The 14,604-nt window shown below is 35.1% G+C and overlaps 3 protein-coding genes across 4 annotated transcripts; all 3 read right to left on the reverse strand.

Annotated features, from left to right (window-relative positions):
• Positions 1 to 637: 637 nt before the first annotated feature.
• LOC130999235 (uncharacterized) lies at positions 638 to 2,307 on the reverse strand. Of its 2 annotated transcripts, none has more exons than XM_057924745.1 (2): positions 1,267 to 2,307; positions 638 to 1,103 (listed from the first exon to the last, which is right to left on the reverse strand). In XM_057924745.1, exons 1-2 carry the CDS (start codon positions 2,162 to 2,164, stop codon positions 907 to 909), a joined length of 1,095 nt encoding a protein of 364 aa, XP_057780728.1. In that variant the 5' UTR covers positions 2,165 to 2,307; the 3' UTR covers positions 638 to 906. The 2 variants fall into 2 exon arrangements, with proteins under 2 accessions (XP_057780728.1, XP_057780729.1); XM_057924746.1 differs by having other exon boundaries at positions 638 to 1,091; positions 1,267 to 2,306.
• A 3,216-nt stretch (positions 2,308 to 5,523) lies between these two features.
• LOC130998694 (uncharacterized) lies at positions 5,524 to 6,675 on the reverse strand. The gene has a single exon (XM_057924105.1). The coding sequence runs from the start codon at positions 6,673 to 6,675 to the stop codon at positions 5,524 to 5,526; it is 1,152 nt and encodes a 383-aa protein (XP_057780088.1).
• Positions 6,676 to 11,505: 4,830 nt separating this feature from the next.
• Positions 11,506 to 12,657, reverse strand: LOC130998695 (uncharacterized). The gene has a single exon (XM_057924106.1). It carries the CDS (start codon positions 12,655 to 12,657, stop codon positions 11,506 to 11,508), a length of 1,152 nt encoding a protein of 383 aa, XP_057780089.1.
• Positions 12,658 to 14,604: the final 1,947 nt, after the last annotated feature.

A 14,604-nucleotide genomic window follows, 5' to 3' on the forward strand; every position in this document is an offset into this window, starting at 1 on the left:
CTTTCATTTTTTATGAATAAATCTGTGTTTAAAATTTATTTTTATTATTTTTCTTTTCTTTTTTTTAAATTTCAATTTTTATTATTGTAATTTCTTTTTATTTTTTCAATATTAAGTTTAAATACATTCAATTAAAATTAATTTTGTTACTCCCTCCGTTTACAAAAAATAGTCTTTTTTTTGTCATTTTGAGATGTCCACAAAATCAATCCATTTCCATTTTTGCAAACAATAGTCTTTTTTTATCATTTTGGGACGTCCCCAAAAATCAGTCATTTTCCATTTTTGCAAACAATCTATCACATGGTGGGTTCTATTCTTCACTCACAATATAATAATTATCATTATAAACACTACTTTTTAAATAGATTTCTTTCTCCACTCACAATAGTAACTATTTTTATTAAAATCTGTGTCGTCTATCTTTAGGATTATTTTTTGGTGGGCGGAGGGATATATTATATTTATAAACATGATAATTACATTAGTATCAACTTATATAAAAGTATAAAACGTTTTCATTCATTACACAAGTGCAAATACTAATAGTATGTACGAAATCACGCTAACAATTCTACTCTATGACTGACATTTCCAATTAACACTCTCAAAATGAGAGCATTTCCAACCACAAGTCTTGAGAAATAGAAGGAAGTTCCATTAATGAAATGAGAAATTGAGAAATTCTGGCAAAAATCACAAGGATTCACAACAGCATATCTCGCCTACTGATCTACAAAAAAAAAATCATATTCACTCCTCCAAACTCAGCTGAATCCAGTCACCTCCAACTCTACTGCAATTGCTTCAAAATGCATCCAATATAAGAAAGTTTAGAATATAAACTAACAATCCATTTGAATCACCATGGCTTCTTTAGCTAGCTCAAGGCTTTCTCCAAGTTCATCAGCCCTCCGACGCCACATCATCGCAGTATGCTTTCACACTCACAGCAGGACAGGGACCAAAACTTTGAGCATCCGATTGCAAAGGCGAAAATCGTTGCTTACAAAGTTTCATCTCTTTTTGTCTTGACATATATCTTTGTGATGTGTTCTTCGCCAATCTCATCACGATAAGGCTCAACAAATCTGTCAAAAAAACTATCCTCTATTAATGTAGCAACAGCTGACAGTTTTGGCCACTTTTCAATCAAACTCCTACTTTCCAAGAGTCTAAGTATTTGCAGACGCGGCTCAAGCCTCTTCTTCATACTGCACATGAGTGCTACTGGACAAGTGACAATGCTGGATAGATCGTACTTACCGGTAGCAAGCAGAAGCTCTGTGACATTCTTCATTTTCTTCCCAGATTGTGAGAAAACCAATGGTTGCTTCCTAAATATTGTGAGTATATCATCATCAGAAAATCCCAAATCGCGGAGCGTTTGCACCTTGACTTCCCACATCCCTTCACTCGTATGAGTGAAAAGATTCACAGCTTGGATAAAAACGCCTGAAGTCCAAGGGACCCCAAATTCTATAGCCCTGACTACAGATTTCTGCATAATATCCGGCTTGACCACGAAACATCTCGGGCGAAGATGGAGAAAATGAAGGATATGCACCATTGGTATGCTATAGCTCTTCAAGATTTCCATATTTGGCATTAAGGTTTTCTCCAAATCGGCTGTCAGAAACCAGCTGCATCGTTTCAAAAGTCTGGCCACATCATGATCGGATCCCAGCAAGCGCTTTAGCGTCGATAGTCTGGGAATGATCCTTTTCTCATAATTTGAATGTAAAATAACCGGATTTTCGGATATTATCTTGGCAATCCCCTTGGGGCAAAGGCCTAAATTTCGGAATACATTGAATTTGAAATTCATGGTCTCAATAGTAAACCCTAGAACTCGATAATCAAAATATGCGACGACTTTCTGCAGCTGAGTAGCCGTAAAGCCATTCTCTTTGAGGAATGACACTACTGAATCAGCTCTTATGGGGCAACTAGATTTAGGTAAACCCGATGAAGTTAGTGAAGCTAAAACAGGATGAAATTGGTATTTGTTGAGCAATAGATCGTGGATTTCAGGGTTAGGGTTTTCCACCCTCCAAGTGGAGAAGAAATGGATTGACGTGAAGAAATGAGCATTGGAGTTGCAGAGAAATGAATTAGGGTTTGCAAATAAACAGGAGAGATTCCTGCGTGCAATTGCAATCATGTTTGATAGAAATAGAACTTGTATTGGGAAATGATAAACGACTCGCCTGCAAAATGGACGGATTGAAAGCTTCTGGATTGAGGGTTTCTGAAGCAGCGGCGCCGCCGTAGCATAATCGTCTCAGTTTTCTCCACTTTTTATTTTTTATTTTTGTTGAGTAAGTATTGGGCCCCACATTTCTGTTTTGGGCTGGACTGGGCTGAGCTATTTTGTACTCTCTTTATCCTTCATAAATATTTCATTTGGCGAAATAATGTGTTGAACAGATAAATGAATCTATTACTCCCTCCTCCGTCCCATTAGGCTTGTCTCATTTCTTTTGAATACGGCTAATATTGTTTGTAATGTAAAATCATTACAAAAAATAAAAACATAATAAGATCAATGGAACAGAGAGAATATTTTTTTAAGTGTAGTGTCTTTAATTGTAATTATTTTAAGACAAAAAGCCTTTAATCTTACACCTATATTATCAATTATATTACTCCCTCCGTCCACGAAATGAGTACCCATTTGTGGACGGCACGGGTTTTAAGAAATGTATTGAGTGTAGTGTGAATAGAATAGAGGTCCCACCTTTTTTAGTGTATTAATTAAAGTGTTGTGTGGGGTACACTTGCCAAAAAGGGAAATGGATACTCATTTCGTGGACGGACGAAAATGGAAATATGGGTACTCATTTCGTGGACGGAGGGAGTATCTTGTACATAACTGAAAATTATTGTTATTGATGGCACCTTCAACGGACAACTAGTACTGGAGCTCTGATGAAAAAAGAAAATACACTGTCAAGATGACACATGAACTTGCTAGATTTGCAGTTAATTTAATGATATGTAAGTTCGATTTTTCGATTGACTTTTTCATGTTGTTCAATTAGATTTGAATATATAATACACTTTTTCGCCCAAAAAAAAAGAAAGTAAAATTTATAATTTATTTGAAAAATTAGAAACGTGTAAAAGTTCTTACTCTAATGTAAAGTCTGTCATAAAATTAATGAAAACCAAGTTTCATAATGAGAAAATACTGCAAAATTGTAAATACTGAAATATGCAAGGGCAAAATCGTAACATCAACATTCAACTCTCAATAGCTATGGAGTACTATATATTGTTTCTATACAAATATTTATATATTTATTTGAGTATCCATGAAGGAAAAAACACACACACACATATTTATACTATATTAAAAAGCCAAGATTTCAATTTGAAGCTAATTTCAAATTGATTTCAAAATTAAATAGTAATTTTGTAGTTATAATAAAGTTGAAGGTATATATCTTTTTTGTTTTATTTTTTTATTTTTATTTTATTTCTTTCTAAAATTATGAAATTTGATTAATTATAAAATATTTAATATGTATATTAAATTAAAGATCATGATAAGAGCTTTAATTTGATATTATATATTATGTAAATATTTATTTAAATATAAAAATTATATTATTAAAGATTAAAATTTAAAAAATTTCTTTATCCTCTTTCATTTTTTCTGAATAAATGTGTTTAATTTTTTTTATTATTTTTCTTTTTCTTTTTTAATTTCAAATTTTATTATTGTAATTTCTTTTTATTTTTTCAATATTAAGTTTAAATACATTCGGTTAAAATTAATTTTGTTACTCCCTCCGTTTACAAAAACATAGCCCTTTTTTTTTTGTCATTTTGAGATATCCACAAAAATCAATCAATTTCCATTTTTGCAAACAAAAATCTCTTTTTGTCATTTTGGGATGTCCCAAAAAATAAGTCATTTTCCATTTTTGCAAACAATCTATCACATAGTGAGTTCTATTCTCCACTCACAATATAATTAATTATCATTATAAACACTACTTTTTAAATAAATTTCTTTCTCCGCTCACAATACAATAACTATTTTTATTAAAATCTGTATCGTCCACCTTTAGGACTATTTTTTGGTGGGTGGAGGGATATATTATATTTATAAATATGATATTTACATCAGTATCAACTTATATAAAAGTATAAAAACGTTTTCTTTCATTACACAAGTGCAAATACTACTAGTAGGGATGTCAATCGGGTCAGCCCACCGGGTTTTCGGGCTAGCCCTATCGGGTTCCGGGTTAGTCGGGTGCGGGCTAATCGGGTTGGAGATTTTTTCGGGTTGTAAATCTTCAACCCTAACCCTAAACTTTCGGGTTTCGGGCTAGCCCATCGGGCTAATCAGGTTAAAGGCGTAAAAATAAAATTATCATTTGTATTTTATTATTCCTAATGATCTAATGTATAATGTATAAAATATACATAGATATTAAAGATATAAATTATATAGCAAAGCATGAAATGCAAAAATATAAGATATTCAAGATTACATAAACAAAATTATATTAAAATGAGATAGTAAAATTTAACATGTATCAATGCACTAGAATCAATCTGGATTATTACTGAATAATTAGTGGATTTGCCATGCACGTCTCATTGACAAAAATAAAATTGGTATCACTTTAAAATGAGATACTAATAATTAATTTCTAACTAATGAGATACTAATAATCAATTTCTATAAAAAAATCCGTAATTAATTTCACATTTTTTAATGAGATTGCACACACACACACACACATATATATTCTAACTAATTAATTTCACTTTTTTTTAATGAGGCTACATATATATATTTAAGCAAATACCATAGATCTAAACATCGCAGAAGTTGTAACTGGATGCATCAGTCACAATTCCGTCAGCCCACCGGGCCAGCCCATCGGGTTTTCGGGCTAACCCTATCGGGTTCCGGGTTAGTCGGGTGCGGGCTAATCGGGCTGGAGGTTTATTCGGGTTGACCCTAACCCTCTAATTTTGTCGGGTTATTCGGGTCGGCCCACGAGTTTCGGGCTGCATTGACATCCCTAACTACTAGTATGTACCAAATCACGCTAACAATTCTACTCTATGACTGACATTTCCAATTAACACTCTCAAAATGAGAGCATTTCCAACCACAAGTCTTGAGAAATAGAAGGAAGTTCCATTAATTAGATGAGAAATTGAGAAACACTAGCAAAAGCCACAAGGATTCACAACTGCATATTTCGCCTACTGATCTACAAAAAAAAATTCACATTCATTCCTCTGAACTCAGCTGATTCCAGTCACCTCCAACTCTACTGCAATTGCTTCAAAATGCATCCAATACAAGAAAGTTTAGAATATAAACTAACAATCCATTTGAATCACCATGGCTTCTTTAGCTAGCTCAAGGCCTTCCCCAACTTCATCAACATGGAACAAAACTTTGAGCTTCCGATTGCAAAGGCAAAAGCAACTACCAACTTTCAGCATTAGAACTTCATACAAGTTCTTTAAGTATCTGCTTACAAAGCTTCATCTTTTTCTGCCTTCCACATATATCTTTGTGATGTGTTCTTCGCCAATCTCATCACAGTAAGGCTTAACGAATCTGTCAAAAAATCTATCCTCTGTTAATGTAGCAACAGCTGAAAGTTTTGGCCACTTTTCAATCAGACTCCTACTTTCCAAGAGTCTAAGTATTTGCAACCGTGGCTCAATCCTCTTCTTCACGCTGTACCCGAGTGCCGCTGGACAAGTGACAATGCTCGATATCTTGTACCTACCGGTAGCAAGCAGATGCTCTACGACGTTCTTCATTTTCTCCTCAGTTTGTGCAAAAACTAATGGTTGCTTCCTAAATATTGTGAGTATATCATCATCAGAAAATCCCAAATCGCGGATCGTTTGCACCTTGACTTCCCACATTCCTTTACTCGTATGAGTGAAAAGACTCACAGCTTGGATAAAAACGCCTGAAGTCCAAGGGACCCCAAATTCTATAGCCCTGACTACAGATTTCTGCAAAATATCCGGCTTGACCACGAAACATCTCGGGCGAAGATGGAGAAAATAAAGGATACGCTCCATTGGTATGCTATAGCTCTTCAAGATTTCCATATTTGGCATTAAGGTTTTCTCCAAATCGGCTGACAGAAACCAGCTGCATCGTATCAAAAGTCTGGCCACATCATGATCGGATCCCAGCAAGCACTTTAGCGTTGATAATTTGGGAATGATCCCATTCTCATAACTTGAATGTAAAATAGACGTACGACCGGATATTATCTTGGCAATCTCCTTGGGGGAAAGGCCCAAATTTTGGAATACCTTGAATTTGAAATTAATGCTCTCAATGGTAAACCCTAGAATTCGAGGATAACATATGACGAGTTTCTGCAGCTGAGTAGCCGTAAAGCTATTCTCTTTGAGGAATAACAATAATGTATCAACTCTTAAGGGGCTTCTAGATTTAGGTAAACCCGATGAAGCTAGTGAAGCTAAATCAGGAGGAAATTGGTGTTTGTTGACCAATAGATCGTAGATTTTAGGGTTAGGGATTAGGTTTTTCACCCTCCAAGTGGAGAAGAAATGGATTGACGGGAAGAGATGAGCATTGGAGTTGCAGAGAAATGAATTAGTGTTTACAAATAAACAGGAGAGATTCCTGCGTGCAATTGCAATCATGTTTTAATAGAAATAGAAGATGTGTTGGGAAATGATGAACGACTTGCCTGCAAAATGGATGGAATCAAAGCTTCTGGATTGAGGGTTTCTGAAGCAGCGGCGTCGCCATGGCAGGGAAGGGAGAAGCTTTAATCACTTTCACTCTCTCACTTACTCATCGATATATTAATATTGAAATAATATTGTACATTCTTAAGTCAAAACAGCCCTTTTGCCTCCGTATTTTCGATGAGGGTTATTTACCGTAAAATATTTATAATTTGCTAATTTTTGGTTTATAATATAACTTTATAATTTTATTAAAAAATATATTAATTTTTAATTTAATCGCAATTGTGACATAATTTATATTTTTGTCAAATAAAATTTTAGTTGGCAATTGGAACTCCAACGTGACTCAAAATGGTCGGTTGTCACACAAGATTCATAGTTATACTAATGAAGCTAGTGTCGTTTTTTAACTGATGATTTTGTGGCATTTGACAGAAATTTAAATTATGTCATAATTGAAAATAATTTGAAAATTAATGTATTTTTTAATTAAATTATAAGATTATACTCCCTCCGTCCCTGAAATAAGTTCATCTTTTTTCATTTTGGGACGTCCCCCAAATAAGTTCCTCTTTCTTTCTTTCTATTTTTGGACAACTATCCCACCACTAATAATACTTTATTTATTCTTACTTTTCACTTTTTCACAACTCTCAATACTAATTATAACACTTTTTCACATTTTCACCACTCCCAATACTAATTATAACATTTTTTTTTCCACCATCGATACACTTTACCATTTTCCTTAAAACCCGTGCCGTCCCCAAAGAGGAACTTATTTTGGGGACGGAGGGAGTATTATAAATCAAAACACACACACACACACACATTTATACTATATTAAAAATCCACGATTTCAATTTGAAGCTAATTTCAAATTGTTTCCAAAATTAAATTGCAATTTTGTAGTTATAATAAAGTTGAAGGTATATTTGTAAATTATATCTTTTTTTATTATTTTTTTTCTATATTTTCTTATTTATATTTATTTTATTTCTTACTAAAATTATGAAATTCGATTAATTATAAAATATTTAATATGTATATTAAATTAAAGATCATGATAAGGGCTTTAATTTGATATTATATTTTATGTAAATATTTGATTAAAATATAAAAATTGTATTATTAAAGATTAAAATTTTAAAAAAATTCTTTATCCTCTTTTTTTTTCTGAATAAATCTGTGTTTAAATTTTATTTTTATTATTAATCTTTTTTTAAAATTTTAATTTTTATTATTGTAATTTCTTTTTATTTTTTCAATATTAAGTTTAAATACATTCAATTAAAATTATTTTTGTTACTCCCTTCGTTTACAAAAGATAGTCTTTTTTTTGTCATTTTGAGATGTCCACAAAAATCAATCCATTTCCATTTTTGCAAACAATAGTCTTTTTTTATCATTTTGGGACGTCCCCAAAAATCAGTCATTTTCCATTTTTGCAAACAATCTATCACATGGTGGGTTCTATTCTTCACTCACAATACAATTAAGGGTGATTCTATTCATAGCCCTCATTTTACTCCTTTTAGCACCCTTTTAAAAATATTAATAATAATTTATTAAAAATTTACTATTTTACCCTATGATGTATAGCTCCCAAATTTTATTAAATTTTAAATTAATTCATCATTTCAATTTCTTTTTACTACTACTATTTTCTATCTTAATATTGATAGCCTCCATTTGCGTTCATACTTCATAGTCCCCATTTGCCAATGCGTAACCCCCATTTGTTATTTGCTTTCATGGCCCTTCCGCCGACAGCGATGTCGCCGCCGACCAGCTGGCCCTTTCCTTTCAGGGTCTCTGATCTTGAGAAATGTCGCGGCGGCGTGTGTATGCACCGGGATTTAGAGATTCAGACCAGTGTAGGAGAAGGTGTGGCGCCTAATGGAAGCGTCGTCCTTGCCGGACTTCGGTGTTACTGTTGGATTTGTATACTGAAAGCAAGAATGTTTTATGCTTGTATACAATGTTTCCTAAGTTCACTATTTTAATCTCCTATCTGATTGTGTTCATGATTGCATATATATGTTCTCTATCTCTATATAAGTAGATTATATGGTGTGTTGTAGATCACAGAAGACCATATAATTGGAATAACCTCAAGAGATATAATATGATCACAACCGAAATAACTCTAGGACAAGTTATTGGTTTAGGCTGCGGTATAGATGGAAGTAGTTTGTCTTGACTACTTGTCTATACTGGTACGTCATAACGTATTGATAGGACCACAGTGAGATGTATTCTTCTATCTGACTTAAGTGAAGAATCAAGATCTCGATGACTTAATAAAATCTTAATACTAATAAGATTTCAGATATATATGTTAATCCGTGTATCACTTTGATTTACTATGAATGAGAGTTATATAGTAACTTGAGTACTCTGTATCTTGGGTGATAGCGGTTAATATATGATATTTGATTATCTGTATTAGTACCCGTATCCGATATAGGATAATGACATCCCTTAAGGAGCTCAATAAGGTTTATTGCCCTAAACCCTGCAGGTTGATTAAGTTCAGGCGCAATAATAAGGTTTGAGTGGTACTGCTTAAGGATTACAAAGAGATTAATTAATTTAAGCTGTCAGAGCTCTAATTAATTAATGGATGTCGGATATTTTAAATACGGGGATTTAATAAGTCTAAATACAAGCCCCGACTCATCACCGGCAATAAAGGGGTAATTCAATATTGGTTCTCTAGTGGAATGAACTAATATTTATAAATTAATTATGGTCTGGGCTGACCATAGATAATTAATTTATTTGAGGCCCATCTTTATTCCTTGTATCTGGTCCCTGGACTGGCCCAAAGTCTCCTAGCCCTAGAAGGAGTAGAAATCGTCCCCTACACCTAATCTGTGCCTCCTACACATATTTAATTATTTAAATACAGCTGTCAGCTCTCAGGAAAACACACTGATAAAATATTAGGGTTTTGGAGAGCTGTGGGGCGCAGGAAACGTGAGGAGCATTATTTCTCTCTTGGGACTTTCATAGTTTGTTGTCCATTCAACGGTGAAAGCTGAGCGGGATACAGTTCAGAAGATCAGAGCTGGAGTCAGATTTTTCGCAGGAAATCAAGTTCTGGCAGTTTAAGGAGAACGGCCATAACTTCCTCCAAAGAACTCCGATTCAGGCGAAACAGGCGGCCACAGAAAGCTCTCTCGAAGACGAAGAAGTCGTATTTCTGGGCAGAATACGATTTGAGGACGTTTGAGCCTTCAAACGAAGGCTTGAAGCTGATTGGTCTGTTCAGCTGCGAGTTTGACGAATTCTTCTGAATTCTTCAGGTATTTCGGAACTCCAAAGTGCAGCACTTAAATTCATAGGAGCATGTTAGGATTAATAGGATTAATCGTTGTATGATAAATTAATAATAATCCAAGAAACGATCATTGGGCAATTAGAGTATTAATTCAATTTAATATTCCTTCAGTTACGGCGATGAAATTTGGAGGTGTGAGAAGGGCGGAAATCCGCAAGAAAATAGGGCGAGCTCTAGCGAAAATTCTGAACGATTGAGAGAAGCTCCGATGCGAGACATCGATCTACACCGAAGAGAAGGTGCAGACTCGCCGAAAATTGCAGGGTGGCGGAGCAGCAATTTCAGACGGAGAAGTTAGGGCTCAACTTTTCCCTTCAATTGTGCGCTTTCAGAGGAGAGAGAGAGAGAGAGAGAGAGAGAGAGAATGTGAGAAGGAAGGCGATAATCGTTCGTCGGATTTCAGATGAGCCACAGCGGCAGAACTTGTGAGTTAGAGGGAAGGCGACTGTTCTGTGTTGTGGGCAGAAGTTTGGAAAACGCAAGGGAGAGAGAGAGAGAGAAAGGGCTTTTCCAACCGTGACTGTAGGGAGAAGAGAGATCGTCCTTTTTCTTGGGCTGAGAATTATTAAGAAGTAAATATGGGGGCTATAGATCATAGGGTAAAATAGTAAATTTTTAATTAGTTATTATTAATATTTAAAATGGAGGCTATAAGGAGTAAAATGGGGGCTATGAATAGAATCACAATACAATTAATTATCATTATAAACACTACTTTTTAAATGGGTCTCATTCTCCACTCACAATACAATTAATTATCATTATGGACACTACTTTTTAAATGGGTACCTCTTTCTCCACTCACAATACAATAACTATTTTTATTAAAATCCGTGTCGTCTACCTTTAAGATTATTTTTGGTGGACGGAGAAAATATTATATTTATAAATATGATAATTACATTAGTATCAACTTATATAAAAGTATAAAACATTTTCTTTCATTACACAAGTGCAAATACTACTAGTATGTACCAAATCACGCTAACAATTCTACTCTATGACTGACATTTCCAATTAACACTCTCAAAATGAGAGAGTTTTCCAATCACAAGTCTTGAGAAATAGAAGGAAGTTCAATTAATGAAATGAGAAATTGAGAAATTCTGGCAAAAATCACAAGGATTCAGAACAGCATATTTCGCCTACTGATCTACAAAAAAAAATTCATATTTACTCCTCCAAACTCAGCTGAATCCAGTCAGCTCCAACTCTACTGCAATTGCTTCAAAATGCATCCAATATAAGAAAGTTTAGAATATAAACTAACAATCCATTTGAATCACCATGGCTTCTTTAGCTAGCTCAAGGCCTTCCCCAACTTCATCAACATGGAACAAAACTTTGAGCTTCCGATTGCAAAGGCAAAAGCAACTGCCAATTTTCAGCATTAGAACTTCATACAAGTTCTTTGAGTATCTGGTTACAAAGCTTCATCTTTTTCTGCCTTCCACATATATCTTTGTGATGTGTTCTTCGCCAATCTCATCACAATAAGGCTTAACGAATCTGTCAAAAAATCTACCCTCTGTTAATGTAGCAACGGCTGAAAGTTTTGGCCACTTTTCAATCCGACTCCTACTTTCCAAGAGTCTAAGTATTTGCAATCGCGGCTCAATCCTCTTCTTCATACTGTACCCGAGTGCTGCTGGACAAGTGACAATGCTGGATAGATCGTACTTACCGGTAGCAAGCAGAATCTCTGTGACATTCTTCATTTTCTTCCCAGATTGTGCAAAAACTGATGGTTGCTTTCTAAATATTGTGAGCATATCATCATCAGAAAATCCCAAATCGCGGATCTTTTGCACCTTGACTTCCCACATCCCTTTACTCGTATGAGTGAAAAGACTCACAGCTTGGATAAAAACGCCTGAAGTCCAAGGGACCCCAAATTCTATAGCCCTGACTACAGATTTCTGCATAATATCCGGCTTGACCACGAAACATCTCGGGCGAAGATGGAGAAAATAAAGGATACGCTCCATTGGTATGCTATAGCTCTTCAAGATTTCAATATTTGGCATTAAGGTTTTCTCCAAATCGGCTAACAGAAACCAGCTGCATCGTATCAAAAGTCTGGCCACATCATGATCGGATCCCAGCAAGCACTTTAGCATCGATAATTTCGGAATGATCCTATTCTCATAACTTGAATGTAAAATAGTCGTATTTTCGAATATTATCTTGGCAATCTCCTTGGGGGAAAGGCCCAAATTTTGGAATACCTTGAATTTGAAATTAATGCTCTCAATGGTAAACCCTAGAATTCGAGAATCATATGTGACGACTTTCTGCAGCTGAGTAGCCGTAAAGCTATTCTCTTTGAGGAATGACACTACTGAATCAGCTCCTATGGGGCTACTAGCTTTAGGTAAACACGATGAAGCTAGTGAAGCTAAATCAGGAGGAAATTGGTGTTTGTTGACCAATAGATCGTAGATTTTAGGGTTAGGGATTAGGTTTTTCACCCTCCAAGTGGAGAAGAAATGGATTGACGGGAAGAGATGAGCATTGGAGTTGCAGAGAAATGAATTAGGGTTTACAAATAAACAGGAGAGATTCCTGCGTGCAACTGCAATCATGTTTTAATAGAAATAGAAGATGTGTTGGGAAATGATGAACGACTTTCCTGCAAAATGGATGGTATCAAAGCTTCTGGATTGAGGGTTTCTGAAGCAGCGGCGTCGCCATGGCAGGGAAGGGAGAAGCTTTAATATCACTTTCACTCTCTCACTTACTCATCCATATATTAATATTGAAATAATATGAGTGGATTTTTAAAATGACCACTTTCATATTGTAAAATTAAAATTTGTCCACTAAGATAAAAATATTAAAAGATAGCCACTTTTACCAAAATACCCTTCCACATTAAAAATTAAAAAATATCCACTTTATATAACCCCTTTAAAAAATCCCGCAATTCACAACCAGTGTTTTGGTTGTGTATTCACACTGGTTGTGAATTCTCAATTCACAACCAGTCGAATTTATAATCAGAATTTTTTGTTTGTGAATTCACAACTAGTCGAATTCACAGTCAAAATTTAATTCACAACCAGTCGAATTCACAACTAGAATTTTTTGGTTGTGAATTCACAAAAAACGAATTCACAACCAGATTTATGTTGGTTGTGAATTCACAATCAGTCGAATTCACAACTAAAATTTATTTTGGTTGTGAATTCAAGTAGTTGTGAATTTGAGTTTTTAAAGTTTGAATTCACAATTAAAACTGTAATTTTTTTGATTGTGAATTTATAGATTTGGTTGTAAATTCAAGAATATTAAGTTGTGAATTCATCGAGCTGGTTGTGAATTCAAGAACATTAAATTGTGAATTCATATAACCAAAAAAAAAATTTATCCAAAAATCGAAGGACTTTTAATTTTCTCAAGGATGATTTGGATCAACAGTACGATAATTTTTCTATATGGAGTCGTCATTTCCGTTGAATTCACATTCTGCTGCCGCCGCCGCCACGGCACCGCCCTCAGCCGTCGGGAGATCTACATCGTTTGGAGCGACACCTCCCGCCACCGTCGTCTCCAGCCCGCCGCACAACTATTGACCGGAGGAGAAAAAGAAAGGGGTAGAGAGAGAGAGATAGATAGAGGAGAGAGAAAGAGAAGAAGGCGTCGCCTAAATCTGGATGAAGCCGTCTGAATCTGGATGGACGGCGTCGTTTTCGGCGCTGCTATGGGCAGAGACGACGAGGCCGAGGCGGCGGCGCTTCACCAGAGGAGAGAACACGCTAGAAATCCGATGAAATCCTAATCGAAAGGCCTCACAAACCGCCTCTTCTCCGCCGCACCCTCCATCTCCGTCACCTTCGCACCACCGCCTGTAAATCACCCCAAAACACCAAAAACAGACGCTTTTTCCTAAATCCTTGCAAATCCATAAGTTATTCGAGGAGATTTGCCTTGCAAACACCATAGAGAGGAAGGCAGGGGGAGGAAGGAGAAGAAGAAGGGAAGAGAGATAGAGCAAGAGAGAGAAAACGTAGAGAGAGAGAGCGAGTCAGCGAGAGGAGAGAGAGGAGTATGAATTTGTGGCTAATTTTTTAATTTTTATTGTTAGGGGTAATTTTGTACTTTTACACAAAAAGTGGCCAAATTTTAAAGTTTTTATTTGACTGGCCAATTTTTAAGTTTACTATATGAAAGTGGCCAATTTCATATATTGACTCAAATAATATTGTACATTCTTAAGTCAAAACAGCCCTTTTGCCTCCGTATTTTCGATAAGGGTTATTTACCGTAAAATATTTATAATTTGCCAATTTTTCGTTTATAACATAACTTTATAATTTAATTAAAAAATATATTGCTAATTTTTAATTTAATCGCAATTGTGGCATAATTTGTATTTTTGTCAAATAAAATTTTAGTTGGCCATTGGAACTCCAGCGTGACTTAAAATGGTCGGTTGCCACACAAGATACATAGTTATACTAATGAAGCCAGTGTCGTTTTTCAACTGATGATTTTGTGGCATTTGACAGAAATTTAAATGTGTTAATAGG

The sequence above is a fragment of the Salvia miltiorrhiza genome, chromosome 8, assembly GCF_028751815.1.
Source record: "Salvia miltiorrhiza cultivar Shanhuang (shh) chromosome 8, IMPLAD_Smil_shh, whole genome shotgun sequence".
Taxonomy (NCBI): Eukaryota; Viridiplantae; Streptophyta; class Magnoliopsida; order Lamiales; family Lamiaceae; genus Salvia; species Salvia miltiorrhiza.